At 47.3% G+C, this 17,736-nt stretch overlaps 2 protein-coding genes across 2 annotated transcripts in view; one reads left to right on the plus strand and one right to left on the minus strand.

The window, feature by feature from the left end:
- The window catches only part of ZCCHC17 (zinc finger CCHC-type containing 17), a 56,480-nt gene extending 46,394 nt beyond the window's left edge, over window positions 1–10,086 (plus strand). Inside the window, exons 8-9 of the mRNA XM_082685769.1 lie at window positions 9,183–9,340; window positions 9,625–10,086. Of these exons, the coding sequence (XP_082541895.1) occupies window positions 9,183–9,340; window positions 9,625–9,781 (315 nt within the window). The 3' untranslated portion in view covers window positions 9,782–10,086. The remainder of the gene's footprint in view (window positions 1–9,182; window positions 9,341–9,624) is intronic.
- A 737-nt stretch (window positions 10,087–10,823) lies between these two features.
- Window positions 10,824–17,666, minus strand: FABP3 (fatty acid binding protein 3). Its single transcript, XM_082685792.1, has 4 exons — window positions 17,522–17,666; window positions 14,461–14,633; window positions 12,482–12,583; window positions 10,824–11,114 (listed from the first exon to the last, which is right to left on the minus strand). Exons 1-4 carry the CDS (start codon window positions 17,592–17,594, stop codon window positions 11,061–11,063), a joined length of 402 nt encoding a protein of 133 aa, XP_082541918.1. The 5' UTR covers window positions 17,595–17,666; the 3' UTR covers window positions 10,824–11,060.
- Between the last annotated feature and the right edge of the window lie 70 nt (window positions 17,667–17,736).

Below are 17,736 nucleotides of genomic sequence, written 5' to 3' on the forward strand. Positions count from 1 at the left end.
TTGCATCAGATCTGTAGATTGCTTTGTGTGGTATTGGGATATTAACCATATTAAGTCTCCCAGTCCACGAATGTGGATATTTTTCTATTTATTTGTGTTATCCTTAATTTCTTTCAGCAGCATTTTGCAGTGTTCTGTGTACAAGTCTTTTTGCCTCCTTGGTGAAGTTTATTCTTTTTTAATGCTATTGTCAGTGAATTGTTCTCTTTATTTCCTATTTGGATTGCGCATTGTTAATGTATAGAAAGAAATACACAAACACACACACACAAATATATGTATACATACAAATATAGTTGTATATACACATATATGCAAATATGTGGATATATATAGTTAATGTATAGAAATGCAACTGATTTTGGGGTGTTGATTTTGTATCCTACAACTTTGCTGAATTCACTTAGTAGTTCTAACAATTGTTTTATGAAATCTTTAGGATTTTCTGCATTTAAGATCATGTCTGCAAACAGGTGATTTGACTTTTTAATAGAGCTGGGTATTTAACAGCTATTCTGTTTATATATCTGTTTCAAGGATTGTTCTTTCTCTTTCAGCCTTTTAGTGAGTAAACAATATATGTCAGATTCCTAAAGCGGAATATTTCACTTCTGTTGGTCTTTGGTTAAGTTGGTTTGCACTGCTTAATACATATGGTACAATGAGTTATTGCTTTGTTTCTAAAGCTGCTTTGAAATATGTATTTCATTTCACCAAAACAGTTATTAAGGATCTGCTAGGTATGAGGCTCTTATATGAACTGCTTAGTCAACCTGTTATCTTACCCCCCATCACTCTTCACTTAGTAGAGGAATGGTCTGATGAACCATGGCAGTAATAATCGTCATACTTTATTACTTATTATTATTATTTTCTAAAGTGTCTTTGTGTATTTGAACTTCTCATGCGTTGTCTTTGATTAAAAAGTGATCTAGGGAGTTGAAATGTTTAAAAGTTCCTCCTTGATCCCCTCTACCCCCCCCCCGCCCCGTTTCTACCAGGGTTTCATCTAGCATCATTGTCTTTTCACCTTAGTGTTAATCCCTTCATGAGCTTTGATGCCTTGTATTTGTTTAGTGCTGATGGTTTGTAAAATATCTTCATGTTTTTTATTTTGTTTTATCTTTATACACCCCAATGAAGTAGCCAGACTAGGTGTTACTGTTCCATTTTACATATTAGGAAAATGGAAAGGAATGTCTCACCCGAAGCTACACAACTACCAGAGATAGATTCAAAATAAGAACCCAGACCTTCAGATTGCTAGCCCTGTGTTCCTTTTTTCTCTACTGCACTTCAGCCATTATCTCACAGTGCCTCAGTTATTTACTCAACAGATGTTTATTGAGTACTTGAGCATGTCTGTTGTGCACTGGTAGGTGCTTGACTTATCAGGACTCACAAGGTCAGTTTTACTCTGTCGCCAGCTACTCTTAGCGACCGTTTGATATTATCTGTTAATCTATTTCTTTTTCCCCTATGGTTCTATTTCTGTTCACAACAATAAATCAAGATTCTAGGCCTCCTATCTGTTTCCTTTTACCCTCTAAATCTTTTTTTTTTTTTTTTTGATAATTTTTAAAACTTCCGTAAGTAATCTCTAAGACCAATGTTGGACTCAAACTCATGACTCTGAGATCAAGAGGTGCATGCTCCTCTGACTGAGCCAGACAGGGACCCCTACCTTTTAAATCTTTGACTTCAATAGGAGATTGACTTTCCTTACCAGAGGAAACTCCTACTGGAAATGGATGTTTTGGGTTTGTGAGAGTGGCAGATTCAGACACCTGTTCTAGCACTGGTTGGCTCTGGGAACCACATGTGGAACTGAGTAGGTTCATCTGAGGGGAAATGCCTTCAGCAGTCCATGTTGCCAAATAAATTAATGGGTAGCAAGCGTGCCCAGTGTGTGGAAGCCTATGTGATGGGCAAGTCCCATGAATTAAAGGTTGTATACAACACCTACACTCAAGCAACTAAAAGCATAAGTAGAAAGATGAGCACCCAGGGTGTTTCTGGGGGCAGAGGACAGACACCCACTCCAAGGGTTTTATTGGATCACATAGAAATCCAGCAACAGGAAATCAAGTGTGGTTGGGCCACTCAGAACTGGAACCAGAAAGTCAGAAATGGGCAATTGAGTTCTCACTTCTGCTTCTTTACTAGACTGCTTCACTGTCCCACTTTTTTTTTTTTGCTGTCTGGTGAAGAGAATATCTAAGGTAAAGGAGAAGGAGTAGGCATGTTGGGAAACCAGGAAATGGCCCCAGATAAAGAAAGGATGTCACATGTTCCACATAATGCCTAGCACTGCATTACCAGCTACCTTTGAATAGGCAGCGTCCACAAGCTCTGCTATCTGTAGCTCCTTAGTTCCTTCACTCAGTGAGACCTGCCCTCAGTTGGGAGAGTAACAGAGGCTGAGTCCTGTTGCTGCTGGAAGGTAATAATGAAGGGAACAGGGGTAGGAGCATGGGATCCTTGTAGCCCTGAGGCTCCCACCTTTTTAAATCAAATATACACATAGTGAATGCACATGTTGTCCACATACCGAGTATGCATTGGTTTGGTCCTATATACCCATTCAGTACCATGACAATTTTTGTCCAAGTGTCTGAAAATTGTAAGTCATTTTTTGGGGCATAATTAGAACAAGAGGAAACTCTGTATTGAAAATGGAAATGGGCTATGAAGTGGGTGGCAAAACAGAAATAGAGGTTTTTGTAGTGAAGCCCTGGATGATCTTTCCATGAATCTTTTTGGCCTATACTTTGCAGGCTTCTTTCTTTCACTTATCATATGCCATCATAGATTTTTCTGAATCGGTGCTGTATAAGAAAGCATGTGCACTGAGGATCAGGCTGCCTACAATTATATTGAAATTTAGCTGCACTTGATCCAGAATATAATTTTCTTCTTCCGATGTTGCTACTGTATTTACTCTCTGCTCTACTATCTATAAAAGAACAGATCAAGGATTGTCATCCTTTGGCTGCATTACTGGATTTTCCCCCTTTTCCAGAGAACTTCTTCAGGCCTATTTGAGATAGAGAGGTTGCCAATCCTGGACCCATTCTGATAGAACACAAGGTTGTCCAGGGTGGTCTGTTCAAAAGCCTTATGTGATTCGCATTCTATGGAATAAAGTCCGAGTTCCTTGAAGATTCTTCACAATCCCAGCACCGTCTCTGACCAGTTCCTTCCCACACACAACTGTTCTTTAACCTCCTTTGTTAAAAGTGTCTATGTGCCAAACTCTGTTCTAGTCACTGCAGGTATAGTAGTGAACAAACAGGTAGAGCCCCTACCTTCATGGCACTTACACTCTAACGGGTCCCAATGAACTGGTAAACAAATACAAAATAAGACTAATATGCCAAGTAGTGGTAAGTGCTATGGAGAAAAATTAATTTGATGATGAAAGATAGGGAGTGCTGGAATGGGGGTAGTAGGGAGAGGCTACTCACCATCGTAGATAGAGTGGTGAGGGCAGTCCTTTCTCAGAGTGCCATCATTGGGTGGACGTTTGAAGAAAGACAAGAAGCAAGCTCCTCTGAGAAGTGGAAAGCGAGGTTTCACCAAGGGTAGTAGCCAGATGTTCAGAATGAGCTTGGTATCTTTCAGTAACAGTAAGGAGGTCAGAGTAGGCGGAGTGAAGTGAGGGAGAGGAGAGGAAGTTAGGGGAAACTGGATCATGGAGGGCCTTCTAGGAGAATATGAGGATTGCACCTGTCCTGTTAGAGGGAAATGGATGTCGTTAGAAGTCTGACCAGGGGGACAATGTGATCTGGCTTCCCTTTTAGGAGAATTAGTCTGGCTTCTGTGTGGAAACTGGGCAGTCAGAAGGCAAGGTGGAAGCAGCAGGCTAGTTGGTAGACAATATTAATAATTCCGGTAAGAGATGGTGGTGCTGGAGGTAGTGAGGAGTCAGCAAAGCTGACAGAATTTGTTGAGGGATTGGATGTAAGGTAGGAAAGAGAATAGTTGAGGATAACCCCACAAAGTTTTTGGACTGAGTAACTGGTAGTAAGGTAGGAAAGAGAACAATTGAGGATAACCCCACAGAGTTTTTGGACTGAATAACTGAAGATTTGCGTTGAGAGGAGAAGGGATGCAGAAGTAGGTGGGGGCGTGGGGAGCATTTGGGCTTTATTTTGAGGTTCTACCTATGAAGACCGGAGGGAAGCAGAGGTGGGGGGTGGGGTAGAGGGCCTGTCATATCCACGTGCACCTACCAAGGGAAGGCAGCTGGATGTGTAGTTTGGAGTTCAGAGGAGAGGCCCATGTAAGAGATAGAAATTTAGGAGTCAGTACATACAGATTGTATTTAAGTAAATATCTGAGGTCACCTGGAGAGTAAATACAGAGAGAGGGCAGGGCTTTGAGGACTTTTGAGTCCCAGCGTGTCCCAACTTTTAGAGTTAGGACTCCAACTGGAGGTGGGGACAGATGAGCAAAGGAGACTGAAACGGAACAGCCCGGGAAGTTAGCAGAGAAGTAAGAAGATGTGGTGGAAGTTAGGGAGGAGTGTGTTCTAAGGCAGATGGACTGTCAAGGTATGACTGATTAATCAAGTAAATGAGAACCAGGGATTTGGCCCTGTGGAGGTCATTGGTAACTTGGACAAGAACCGTTTCAGTAGCGATGGGGTGACAGTGTGGTTAAGGTTGTTCAGGAGGTTTTTTTCAATGGAAATTATTACGGCATATTTGTTTATTGGGGGGGGATGAATTGGTGAAGGAGGGGGAGATGATACAGGAGAGAGGGGATAATCCTTAGATCCAGGGTTTTGCATACAAGAGAAGGGATGGATCTGGTGCATAGTAAATAGCTACAGGATGTGGTTTGTCACTCCTGGTGGCTTGTCGCTCGTTGAAAGATATTTCAAGCATTTGCCTCTTTCTGACTTCCATCTAGCTGGAAGGCCCCAACTTCCTTCTTCCATCATTCCACCAGCCAAGACCATATTCATGCTTCAGAAGCATGACGCCTGCGTATCTTCCATGAAACCAACCTCAGATTCCTCAGACATGATGGCTTTTTCCCTTGTGTTTCAATGACATGGTTTTTATACTTTTCTTATGTTACTGTCATGAACTCCCTAGTATCTTAATTAGTTTTTATCTTTGATTAGATAATATGTTTCTTGAAGGCTTATTATCCCTGATTTCTGACCTTACTCAACTATTTTAAGAGAGATTAGTTAACAGATATTCCTGGCTCTTAAAAGGTACTCAATAAGTATTTGTTGAATGAATGTACTATATAGTTACAAGGAGTTACTCTTTCCCTGGTTTGATGAGGTTGGCTCAGGCTTGGAGGAAAGGGGTCAGGCTCCACTACTCAGTGGGTTAGTAGGTACTCTGAATTCTATTAAAAATTGGCATGTTCTCCTTATCTCCTAAGCAACACAGTATGCAACTGGTGCTCTCCAAAGTGCTTTGTAGGTAGTAAAATTAAATACATATTTGTGAGTTGATTGATAAGCCTTTTTCTTCTGGTCTTATCTTTTCCAAGTTATGGTAAACTAATTGCTGAATTACAGGTAAATTCTATCCAGGAATTGCACTCTATCTTACTTCCCAAAAGTTTACCCCAGTGAACTTCTCAGTTTGAGAATCAATCATTTCTCAAGAGTAATTCTTTTTTTTTTTAATTATTTTTATTAACATACAATGTATTATTTGCCCCAGGGGTACAGGTCTGTGAATCATCAGGTTTACACACTTCACAGCACTCACCATAGCACATACCCTCCCCAATGTACATATTAGGAGTAATTCTTAAGAACAGATAAAGAATAAATGCTTGCTTGGTTGATTTTGGGCCAAAATCAGAGCCTTTTGGTTGGGAGGTGCTAAGATAGTGCTGCCCATAATGCAGATGGGGCGAAGAGAACATCCACTTTGGGACCCAGCCTGAGTCAGATCCCGGTTCTGCCATGTGGGCAAGTCACCTTGTCTGTCATCCTCTCTGAACTTACCATTTTTTTTCCTGAAAATATAGGAATAATTATGTCCACTGAATGGATGTGTTGTGAAGGTTAGAGGAGGTTATGTGCAAAGTGCCCAGCTTAGCATCTGGAAAATTAGGTACTTTATAAATGTTTGTGTTATTTCCCTTTCTTAGTTTTTGTTTGTTTTTATCGTGCTGGGGTGCTGCTGACCTGTTGCAGAATGAGAGAAAATGGATGGGTCAGCTGCTGTCACCAGACATTGGCTTTTCCTGGAGAACAGTTCTGAGCAGTGGCTTCTTTCCCATGTCCCCTCCTGGCCTGTCTGCCAGTGGCTTATGCCCAGGGTCATTTTTTTACCCTTTATTTTCTGTTCCACTTCCCCCTTGGATGAAGTCAAGGGACCAGAAGCCAGTGTCACTTCTGGTACTCCATCTTCTCCCGTCTAGCCGCTGCAGTGATCGACGCCACCTGCTGGAGGACGACTAGATTTTCTTTGTTCAGAGATTGAGGTCTAGAAGACTAATACCCCTCAGCACTTTCCGTATTCTAGCGGGAGTCCACCTTACAGCCTGTGAATTCTTCTTCTTCTTTATTTTTTAAACACACACACACACACATATATTTATATATATATATATATATATATATATATTTATATATTTGACAGACAAAGATCACAAGTAGGCAGAGAGGCAGGCAGAGAGAGGGGAAGAAGCAGGCTCCCTGCTGAGCAGAGACCCTGATGCGGGGCTCGATCCCAGGACCCTGGGATCATGATCTGAGCTGAAAGCAGAGGCTTTAACCCACTGAGCCACCCAGGCGCCCCAGCCTGTGACTTCTTACAGCCTGCATTTTTGAGAGGGAGGAAAATGAAATAATGCCAGACTGAGTTAGAAAGCACAATGACCTTATCACCTGAGTGGTCACTTCACTTTACTTCTCTGAGTTATAGTTTTCTTATATGTAGAATGGGAATAATAATTCCTGAATTTTTGGCCTTACCAGATTCTTATTATAAGATAAAGGATGCAGAAAGCTTGAAAAATGCTCTTTGGACGTAAAAAAAAGTACTCCTACTGTCCTTCCTCATTTATTTATCCAGGGCAGGCCAGGCTTGGAGGCAAGGGGTGCCACACTCCACGTGTGCTTCACTTTCCCAGGACCCTGTCCTATCTCCGGGGCAGGATCTGGTGAGGCTCCCCAGGCCCTGTATCCCGTGATGGGCTTCCACGATCTTGTCATCCGGAAGGTGCAGTCCCATAAGCCAAACTAGTGATTTGCCAGTTCTCAACTGCCCCTAGCTGTGGTTCCTACTGCTTGGTAATGGGGGTCTGGGAAACTTTGGTCCCCTCTCTCTACTCCACTGGAGACATCAGGAAAGAATTCTGGTTAGGGTAATCTCCTCTCAACACTTTGATTCATTTGCTGTGGATACGTGGCTAGACTGTCAGAACATTCTGGGAGTTCTCTGAAATGACAGAATAATACTTACAGCTGCGGCATACTGCCTGCTGTGTATCAGGCACTTAGTGCCTGGTAATTGGTATTTATCTTGTTTAATCCTCACAGCATCCTTTGAACTAAGTATTTATTATTTGCAGTTTACTGAAAGGAAAACTGAGGTTCAAAAAAGCTAAGTGTCTGTTCCAAGTTACACAGCCATTAAGTGGCAGCTGGAATTTGAACTTTATTCTGTCTTATTCCAAAATCGTTGGCGCTGACCACTGTACTGTGAGGCCTGCCTCTGCTCTGTAGAGGGAGGGGCCGGTCATGTGCTTCCGAGGGAAGCTCAAGAGATTTCCAGTCATCCAGTCTGCGTGCAAACCCCTCCCTGTGTGATCTGGGGCAGGAGCTGGAGCTGTAGATACTCCCTCATTACCCCTTTACCACAGACAGGCAGCCTGGGTGCTGTTCTCCTCTCCATTTCACACTTGAGGAAAGTACGCCTCAGGAGATAAAGTGACTCGTCCTGAGTTACAGAAGAAGGATCGGAAGTGGCAGAGCCAGAACTTGAGGCTGGGTCTACCGCCTGCTTCGGTGTTCGTCCCTCCTTTCTCACGGCGGGCTCCTGAGGCACATGGCCATCTGCCAGGTTGGGAGCCTGTAGGGGGAGCAGGAGCTGCGCCTCTTCAGTACCCTCTCTCCGTTCTCTCTCAGTCTCTGCTTCTTAGAAACCTTCCTGAGGCAGTAGGAACATTTGAAATTCAAGGAAAAGGTTACATGTTGCTTAAAAACTGCTTGAAGCCCTGCACACAGAAGCCTGGGAATCTGCTGCCCATCTTTTGTGTGAGTTGGTGTTGCTACTTCGGCAGCACCCTGTGGTGCTTGTAGTCGGAGAAAGTTCTTTCTGGGCTTTTCTCTTCATCCTTATAATCTTCCAAGGTTGTTGTGTTGGAGATGATGCACACCAAGGGCAGCAGCTGGAGCCGTACTCATTGATGCAGCTGTTCTCCCTGGCAGCGGCCTCTGTTGGAAACCAGAGCAGGAGTCCAGGGCCCTGGAGCTCCCACCCAGTATGGGCCCCTGGGCATGTGAGGCACTGTCTCCAGGCAGACTGGGTGACCTCTAAGGACTAAATTCCTCCTCAGTATCCTGTGCTTTTTTTAAATAAAAGGATGCTTTTTTTTTTTTTTTTTAAACCTAACTGGACAGAATTACATGAAATAGAAAGTAAAAGACTATGTTCTTTCCCCCATTCATTCATTCCTGCGGTAACTTGTTGCCAGTGTCTTTTCCGTTGTTCTCTGTGCATTTTAAATATATACAGGTACATGTAAATGTATGTGTGTGTGTATATTTATTATATGCACACACTATATAATATGGTAAGCACCCCAGAATCTGGAATACATACTATATTATGACGTGGTCCTTTCACCCATTTGGGGCATTTTGTCTTATTAATACTTGGAAGACTTTATTCTTTTTAATTAGTGCTTTGTAATTTTTAAATTTTTATTTTTTTATATTTTATTTGTCAGAGAGAGTGAACACAAGCAGGGGGAAGGGCAGGCAGAGCAGGCAGAGGGAGAAGCAGGCTCCATGTTAAAGAAGGAGCCTAATGCTGGACTCAAACCAAGGACCTTGGGATCATGACCTTAGCTGAAGGCCGTCACTTAACTGATGAGCCACCCAGGTGTTCCTCCTTTATAATTTATTAAATGATCCCCTATTGATTATATGCCAAATGTATACATGCAACATTGCTTTTAAATTTTCTTTTCAGGAAAAGAAGAAGAAAAAACATAGAGACAGGAAGTCGTCTGACTCGGACAGCTCAGACTCTGAGAGTGACACAGGCAAGAGGGCAAGGCACACATCAAAAGATAGCAAGGCAGCAAAGAAGAAGAAGAAGAAGAAGAAGCACAAGAAAAAGCACAAAGAGTGAGAGTGGAAAGAGTAGAGGGGGTGGTTGAGAGGAGGAGGTACCAGGAGCCTCGGTGTCTTAAGCCCTGGCTCCCAGAAAGACTCAGTAGTGTTAGTACGACCTCCCACCCCACTGACTCCTCACCCACGGGAGATGGCTTCCCCTCGTGCAGCAGGCAGGTTTGGGAGTTAGATGTCAAAGCATCTGCCTGAATGACTTGTTAACTTATCATTCCTGGTCCCTTTGCAAGTGACCCCTGCAGCTCATCCATTCATTCACTTCAACTTCCTTTATTCGGCAGGAGGTCCTGTTACCCTCTCCAGCTGCCACTGCCAGAGCCAGATTCCTGCACAGGAGTCCAGGCTGCAGCCACAGGTACTGCTGTGGAGGCAAGTCTGGCTGTAGTTGGAACAGGGATGGGCCCCTCCCTGTTGGGTCTGCCCTGGGCTGACTGGTGAGTGATCCCTGCGGCATCTAACATGGGCCAAGGGAGACCAGCAGGATGAGGGAGAACATGGTAAGAAGTGGTGCTCACTTTTTCCATTCCCCCTAACGTGATTCTCCCATGCTACAAGTGACAGCCAGAAAACCGTTGTTTGCAGTGACTGAGCTTGTGTGTGACATTCTGCCAGACCACTGAACCAGACAGCTAAAGCCAAGTTCATTGCTTTACTTTGTATTTACTACTGTGTGAGTCACTTGGTTCCACTTCAGGTCTCTGCTTAAATTCCTGGCACTAAATGGAAGTGTTTTTGGTTTTAAACCTGCTGAATGTTCTTATTACTATAATCCCTCTTCCTGGTAATTTAGACTTACAAGTCACCAAGTCTGCATTAGTTGACAGAAAAACATTTAATATGTTACTTCAGACCTTGGAGAGAGGCCCAGCTGAGATATAGAGCCAGAGACACTGACAGGTCACAGCCTTCTTAGGAGATCACTTATAAGCCCTCTCTTCTGTAATGATTAGATGACCTCTTCTCCCAGAGCTGATTAGAGAACTGGTTAAGATTTGTAACCATGAATGGTCCAGGGCGCAGGCGGGAGCTTAGCTGTCATCTTGGCCAGTGGGCATTGGCTCCCACCACCAGGCACAAGCCTGCATGCATCCCGTGTCCTGACCCTGCATTCTGGAAAAACAGACCACAGCATCGCACAAAAAGTAACTTTCCAAACCCAGGGGCCCGCAGTGCAGAATGCGCCTGATCTGACAGTTTAGTAGCCAAGCCTAGGGAAGCCCTGCCACTGGTTCATTATTCCGGACTGGACTCACTCATGTGGCCTTGGGGAGGGACAGTGGAGAGCCCAGGTGTGGGAACAGCTGTTTTATGATGGAGTGGGTCAGGTGACCAACTACTACTGCCTCTGAGCCGGTCCATTTCGGTCTCATCCAGTGCTGCTTCTTCGTGACCTTCAGGCAGTTGTTCCTGCCTGTTCTCCAACACACAGGGAAACTGAGACTCCCAGAATCATGTCACCAAAGGCAAAAAGGCAGTCTGGTGACCTTGACTCTGCTTTATTGACCTTAGAGCACCCTCTGGATGCAGTTAAAAAAACAAACATACACAATGGGAGCCGGAAGTGGACCCAGGCTGGTGCCACCTGACCCCAGACGTATTTCCCCAACCCAACCAAGGTGGATTTATACAAAATGCCGGAGGAAAAAATGAGGCAATCTGGTGCTGAGTCCAGGGCTAGTCGACTGGCAGAGGAGCAGACAGTGAAGGAGTGGGCAGGTCATGCCTCTTTCTCGTAAGTACGAGTGCAAACTACATTTCCATGGGTGAGTGTCTGGAAGGAAAGACAGAGCCAGATTAGGGCAGGGGTGAGGGCACTGAAGGTACTGGGGCAGTCTCCATTCTGATGGGGAGAGCCTCTGCCTTCATCCCAAGAGTCTCCCTAGGATTCGCCACCTACTATGTGCCAGGTTCTTTTTTGTATTTTTTCCTAATACACCAAGCTTTTCATTTATTTAGGCACTTAATTCCTCTGCTAGAATTTTGGGGAAATGACCTGTGAGAGGGGAAGTGACTGGTCCCTGTCCCAGGCCATCGCTCTCTCTTGCACCATTCCTCTAGTGCCTCAGATGGTACCTGGCACATCGTAGACAAACAGGTGAGTAAGAATGTCCAGACTCTCTTGGAGAAGGACTGTCCTAGGCCACCAGTTCTCCATTCCTTCCCTGACAAGCCAGAGGCTTGAGCCACCATCGTCCATCCAGCCTCGCATCGCAGAGCCAGGCCCGTGGTTTCACCATAGTCCGGTTACCCAGTGAGTGTTTGGTCCCGCACAGCACATGCCCACCAAAGGCAGACACCTCTTCTTAACTCTGCAGGGACCCCTGCTCACCGTGATGCAAGAATGTAGGGAGCAGTGATAGCTGACCCAAGGTCTGCAGGGAAGACGCTGCTGGGGTGAAAACCTGAGGTCCTACAGTTAGGAAGCAGAGACCACGGGGCTGCTGCCTCTGCCCTGGATCTGGGGGTGTTCAGTCATGGCAACATTCTTCTAACAAAGTCCCCAAATTTGTCCTTAAACAGACTGATGGGCCAGCCTGATTGTCCCCTCCTAGGCTGTCAGGTACTTGCAGGCCAGGCATGCAAGACACTGGGAGGCAGTGGGGCTGGAATGAGGTGAAAGGGACTGCACTGTCATTGCCCCGCCATCACCAGTCTCTCCCTGCCCAGAGGCTTTCTATGTGGCAGCACAGTCCCAGAAGAAGAGGGTTTTAGGAGCCTAGGATCTAATTTGGCTCTTCTGCCTTTCCCGGGGTGGGGCAAGGTGGCAACACAGGAGGAGACTAAGGCTGTGGAGCACCTGAGCCCTCTGCCTCACCTCTAGGATGCTCTATGTTCTGCATCAGGGTCAGGGTCTCCGGCATCCCAGCAGCCCGCAAGGTTGGTGGTGTTAATGCCCATTTTACAATGGGAGCTGGAGAAGATGACTTGTCTGAAGTCATGTAGCCCATAAGCTGAGATGTGAAACTAGGCCTGTGTGAGGCCAAAGCTACCACACAGAATATTCCCACCTAATCCCACCCCAGCCCTGCCTCTACCCCCATTGATCCCATGGGGGAGACCCTGGCCTTCCCAACAGGCTTGACTAAAGGGACAGTAATGGTAAACAACTCCGGGAGGCTCCAAAGTTATCCATCTTACCAAGATAAGTTTCCCATCAACTAGCTCCCGCACAAGTGTTGTCTCTTGCCCGTCCCACTTCTGCACGTGGACAAGTTTGCCTCCATCCAGCGTCACGGTGGACTGTGGAGAGAGGTAGAGGCCTGAGCTGTGATCTGAGCCAAGAGTGCGGGACAAGATGGTGTCTGGTCACTGGGGCCACAGAGGACTCCGCCCTGTGCCCCAAAATGATGATGGTGCCAGGACCAAAGCTCAGGTGGCCTGCTTCCGGCATGGCCCCAAAGGCTGTCTTGTTCACCTCCAGCCTCTGCTCCACGATTGCCTGGTTGGGCCCTTCAGGTGTTGGTGAGTAGGCAGAGGCAGGCAATATGGTGAGCCAAACAGCCTGGCTCTGAGAAGTGCTGCTGGTCTTTAGAATGGACACTTATCCCATCCTCACACGACACCCACAGCCCTAGAGCCCCTAGGAGACAGGGGCATGTCTCCTACATCCCTGGGGAAGACTGGTGAGGAGTCCTGAGACTCTCCAGCCTAGTGGTGATCACACACAATGTCTAACAGACCTTGGGGTGGAAGGTATTGGAAAATAAGCTTCCCACTTTGTATTCCTATCTCTTCTTGCTCTACATCACGTGGCCCCTTCAGCTGACAAGTAGACAGCAACTGCCAGGTCCAGGGACTGGGTGCCCTTGGAGTGTTCCAAAGCCCTGGTCAGATGCCCACTTAGTCTTCTGGGCTCTGCCAGCCTACATCAGCTGGTTCTCATTTGGCAGCTTTCCCAGATCTCTTTTCTTTAGGAATTTGGGGGCTCTGGGTCAGGCTAGGGGACCCTGGCTGAGCAGGGTTGAGTACGAGAGTCTGAGAAGGCTGTGTTTATGTTTGGAGCAGCATGGGGAGTGGGTGTGCATTCTTGCTCCTACTTCACTTCTCATGCCCATCCCCCAAGCTTTTTGCCTACTTAGATTATGTTAAGCTTAGGCATCCCAGAGCATTATGGTTTATTAGGGTTCTTGTCCCTCAAAAAGGTGGGCTAGTCAAGGAAGCAGATGCATGTGATATGACAGCTACCTGTCTCCAAAGTAGAATGACATCTTTGGGCACCACCTCAGCTCTGCTGCCAGGTTCTCCACAAGGAGAACAGACCCTATCCTGTCTTTTCTGGGGCAGTTGTCAGGAAGCAGAAACAGCTGAGGGGCAAAGTGATAGGTTCTGCTGGAGGATACTGCTATAGGGACCCTCTTTAGAGGTCAAAATCCCTTTGTTCTGTCTCTGCCATGCCTGGCCCAGGGGCTGGGAGGCCTGAGGCAAGCAGCAAAGACAGCCATCACAGGGTGACAAGCCCTGAGACTGCTGGTACATGTCCCCTCTCTACTTGGGAGGAGAGGGGCCACAGCTTGGGAAGACGTACAAACACACCTTAGAGGATGCCCTATCCAGAACATAGCTTTTCCTGGCTGCAGGTTGGCAGAACTGGAAATAGTTCCTCAGGCTCACTGGCCAAGCCTGGGAGGTGGAGGTTGGAGAAAAGGAAACATCTTGAGCAGGTCTCCACCTCTTGTCCCTCGCTGCCTCCTTTGCTGGAGGCCAGAATGACCTGTTCACTCAGAGAAGAGCTCTGAATTCTCCTGGGCATTGTTCCTAAAGTACTTGAAATCACAGCCATGGCCACATAACTCTCCTGTCTGCAGACTGGAAAGAAACCCAGAGCTCTTGGATGCCATGCACAACATCATCCAGCTGGAGCTGGAGTGGACACTGAGGTCAGAAGAACATCCAGGCTCTGTGCCGCCAACTCCCATAGGCACCAGATACTCCTCAGGGAGGGAGGGAGGAAGCCCAAGGACAGGGCTAGCATGCTCCTAGCACCTGGGACATGCCTGCACTGCACAGGCTTTATGCCCCTTTTTCATTTCAATCCCCCCAAATCACCTGCCCCTCAAGGTACAGTAACAGGGTGCCAGGTCTCAAGGTCTCTCAATCCCCAGACTCTTATGACTCACCTTGACCTTCCTGTCATCTGCTGTTGTCTCATCGAACTCCACCCCTAGCTTGAAGCTGATCTCTGTGTTCTTGAAGGTGCTGTGTGTTTTTACGATGATAGTGTCCCCATTCATTTCGATGATTGTGGTAGGCTTGGTCATGCTGGCCACCTGCCTGGTAGCAAAACCCACACCTGAGGGCAGGGGGAAGATTATGAGCATGAGTCGAGGGGAAAGGCAGGGTACAACGACCTCAGGGAACAACTCTCAGGCCTGGATGTAGGGTAGAAGGAAAAGTACGAGAACTTTCAGAGACTCTGTTTTTTAAATTCAGTTTTCTTGTTAGCTCTGTGCAGCGAAGAGACCCTTGATTTCATGGGGCAGCTGAGAAGCCTAAGGGACAGCAAGTCACAGCAGATCTGAGATTAGGACGAGCTACTTTCTGAGTGGTAACAAATGAATGTGTTTTATCTCATTCAGCCCCTCGTTCTCCCTGAAGGCACGATGCTATTATGTCCACTCACAGATGCAAAGACCGAGAGTTCAAGCCCAGGCTCACAGGTCTGGAATTCAAACGCAGAACTGTTATGAAGAGCTCACGGAACTGCTCAGCTACAGTCTCCCAAGGCTGGAGCACAGGGCTCCCTTCAAGGGGACCTGAGCAGCTTTCCAGCCACGGGCTGAGGCAAGAAGAGAAATGTGGACCTTGCCTTCCAAAAGCCTGAGGGACAACAGGCCTTTTCCACCTTTGGAAGTTTTTGCCCTGAAACACACCAGTGCACTTGTCCCCTGTATATGGCAGAAGGGATTTTCAAGCCCTCTTCTCCATGACCTAGGGAGGACGTTGGCAGAAGGGAGAGTGTCTCAGTGTACAGGTTTAGGAGAGGCCCGAGTGCTAGTGCAATTAAGGACTTGAATCCAGGTATCCTGGCTTCTGGTTTAGGCCCTAGGGGGAGTCCCCCACTGACCACAGCACAACTTCCCCGAGTGTCCTGCAAGAGTGTGAAACAAAGAACTCCAGCAAAGCCTTAACCCCCTTAGGTTACAGCTTCCCCGAGAGGTGAATGCCAGATCTGGATATGAATCTAGGCTCCAAAATCTCTGGTTAGCCCCTGCTATCAGAGTGAGACAGGCTGACCCCAGTCCCCAGAAGAGAGCAGGGCCTTGTCACCATGCAAGGAACTCTGTTTGCTTCGGACCTACCCAGAGGTGTGGTGTGTTTGAGAAAGGGAACCACTGTGGAATGAGTAAGGGACTGAGCCAAGAGAAACTGAGACCAAAATGGGGCCGATTTTGGAGGCTCAGAAAGAGCTGGGTTCTACATAGAAAGGAAGTGGACGCTATTTACAGAGAGAGCTGAGGATGCTCTTTCCTCCCCCATGGACCTCTCTCATCCTTTCCATCTGTGTATGGAGAAAAGCAGGCTGGATGGATTCTCAGCCCTGTAGCCCAAATTTGCTCCTTATTTGGGGCAAAATAAGGGAACAAGTGTGGTAAGGATGTTGCAGCTCACTTCAGGGACACAGGTCTTGTTCAGCTGGAATGTCTGCTATGGGAGGCTTGGAAGGAGGGGCTAACTCTGGGCATCTCAACTTCCCAACAGCTGCCCAGGGCCCACTGCTGCAAGAGGGGCTACTTTCCTGGAGTCAGTGGGCATAGTACCCAGCAAACTATGGCAGGGCATGAGAACTCGGGCCCCAAGAACCAACACTTGTGATCCCTATTTCAGGAACGGGTTAGGAACAGAAGGGAGAGGTTGGTCCCCCCAACCCCCCAACCCCTGATTTGGGTAACTGCCAGAATCAGTCCCCCTTCCCTAGTAGGAAGGCATGGAATGTAGCTCAGCTGTGAACAATATTCTGGTTTCCTTGTCCCAACCCAGGAGACTAGGATAATCTCATAGCTGGGGATTTAAGAGAAAGGGTATCCACCTTCTCCATCTAAGCCCCTACTAGGAGGGAAAGAAGGGCGGAGGTCAATCATTAGGTAAGCAGTTCCTACCACTCCCACCCCCAGGGTCCGTAGTGGAAACTGTTGTGGGTTGCACATCTAGAAATCCAGGTTTTCATATCTGATGTGGGACTGATCTGACCAGTTTCTACTCTTTCTGGGTCTCAGTCTCCCCATCTGTCAGACTAGGCAAGGCATGGGGTATCGGTATCTCCAAGGACTTCAGATTTTAAGCACTCTGAATCTTTATTCTTCCCCATCTGAAGAATCACACCCTCCTAGACCGAAGACCCTCGCTGCATCTCACAGGTCTTGGCCTTGCTCCAGGACCGTGCTGCATCGGAAGTCCAGTGGTTTTCTCCACCAGACCCTTCCCCCAACAAGTGGCTGAGCCAGCAGGGGATGGGTCCTCTTGCCCCAGCCTACCACTAGGCTCACTGACGGTGATTAAAGCCTAATATCACATCACTGCAGGATAAGGTCAGAGACTCCATGACCAGGGAGAGAGCATTCTCCAGCAACCATGTTTCTCTAGTTCAACATGGAGGGGCAGGGGTTGTTGCTAACTGTGCAGGGCCCCTATCTCGCCTTTTCCTCATCCCATTCACCCCCTTGTGCCTCTCTCTTCCCATCTCCCTCCTCCTAGGAGTTTCCTCCTCTCTAAGCTTTGCCATAGTACACTCCCCATCTGCCCCGTTCCCTTTCCGTATTCACACTTTCCAGTCCCTAAACCACTCATATTCCTGCTTTTTCTCCTCCAGCTAGCCTCCCACCTTATGCGATAAATGCTCTCTTTTTACACAAACCCACCTCTTTCCAGACACTATGTATACCCCTCTTCCTGGAAAGCGCATCCGTGCCCCAACATCAACAGATACATCTTACCTCCCTACACCTCCCTATCTGGGAATCCCTCTAGCCCGGTTCAGACCAGAAAGTCCCCTTCCGATAAGCCCCCTTCCAACATGCGTGCCTTAGACCAGGCTGCCACCTGCTCCGCGTCCCCCTGTTCCCCAGCGCTGAGCAGGAGGGATGCAGCAGCCCTGCCGGCACTAGCGAGCGCTCGAACGCTGTGCACGGCTGCGCACGCGGCCAGGCCCTCTCCAGCCCAGCATCCCCGAGTTGCGCTCACCGAGTGACTTCATGTAGTCATCGAAATTCTTGCTGTCCACTAGCTTCCAGGTGCCTACGAAGGCGTCCACCATGGTGAGGCTGGGCTAGGCCGAACAAGGACAGAACAGGCGTGCAAGGACTCCGGGACCCACGGTTCCCAGCCCGCGCTGCCTCTTTAAATAGCCCTTGTATCACGTGGTGAGGCGTGGCCCACACCCCCAGCTCCCGAAATAG

The sequence above is a fragment of the Mustela nivalis genome, assembly GCF_964662115.1.
Source record: "Mustela nivalis genome assembly, chromosome: 10".
NCBI classification, from domain to species: domain Eukaryota; kingdom Metazoa; phylum Chordata; class Mammalia; order Carnivora; family Mustelidae; genus Mustela; species Mustela nivalis.

Excerpts from the sequence above, each read along its gene's own strand:
- FABP3 (XM_082685792.1), bottom strand. The coding sequence starts at position 17,594 with ATGGTGGACGCCTTCGTAGGCACCTGGAAGCTAGTGGACAGCAAGAAT. Across the intron at positions 14,634-17,521 it reads TGACTACATGAAGTCACTCG|GTGTGGGTTTTGCTACCAGG; the intron begins GTGAGCGCAACT and ends CCCTGCCCTCAG. Across the intron at positions 11,115-12,481 it reads TTGATGGGAAACTTATCTTG|ACACTCACCCATGGAAATGT; the intron begins GTAAGATGGATA and ends CTTTCCTTCCAG.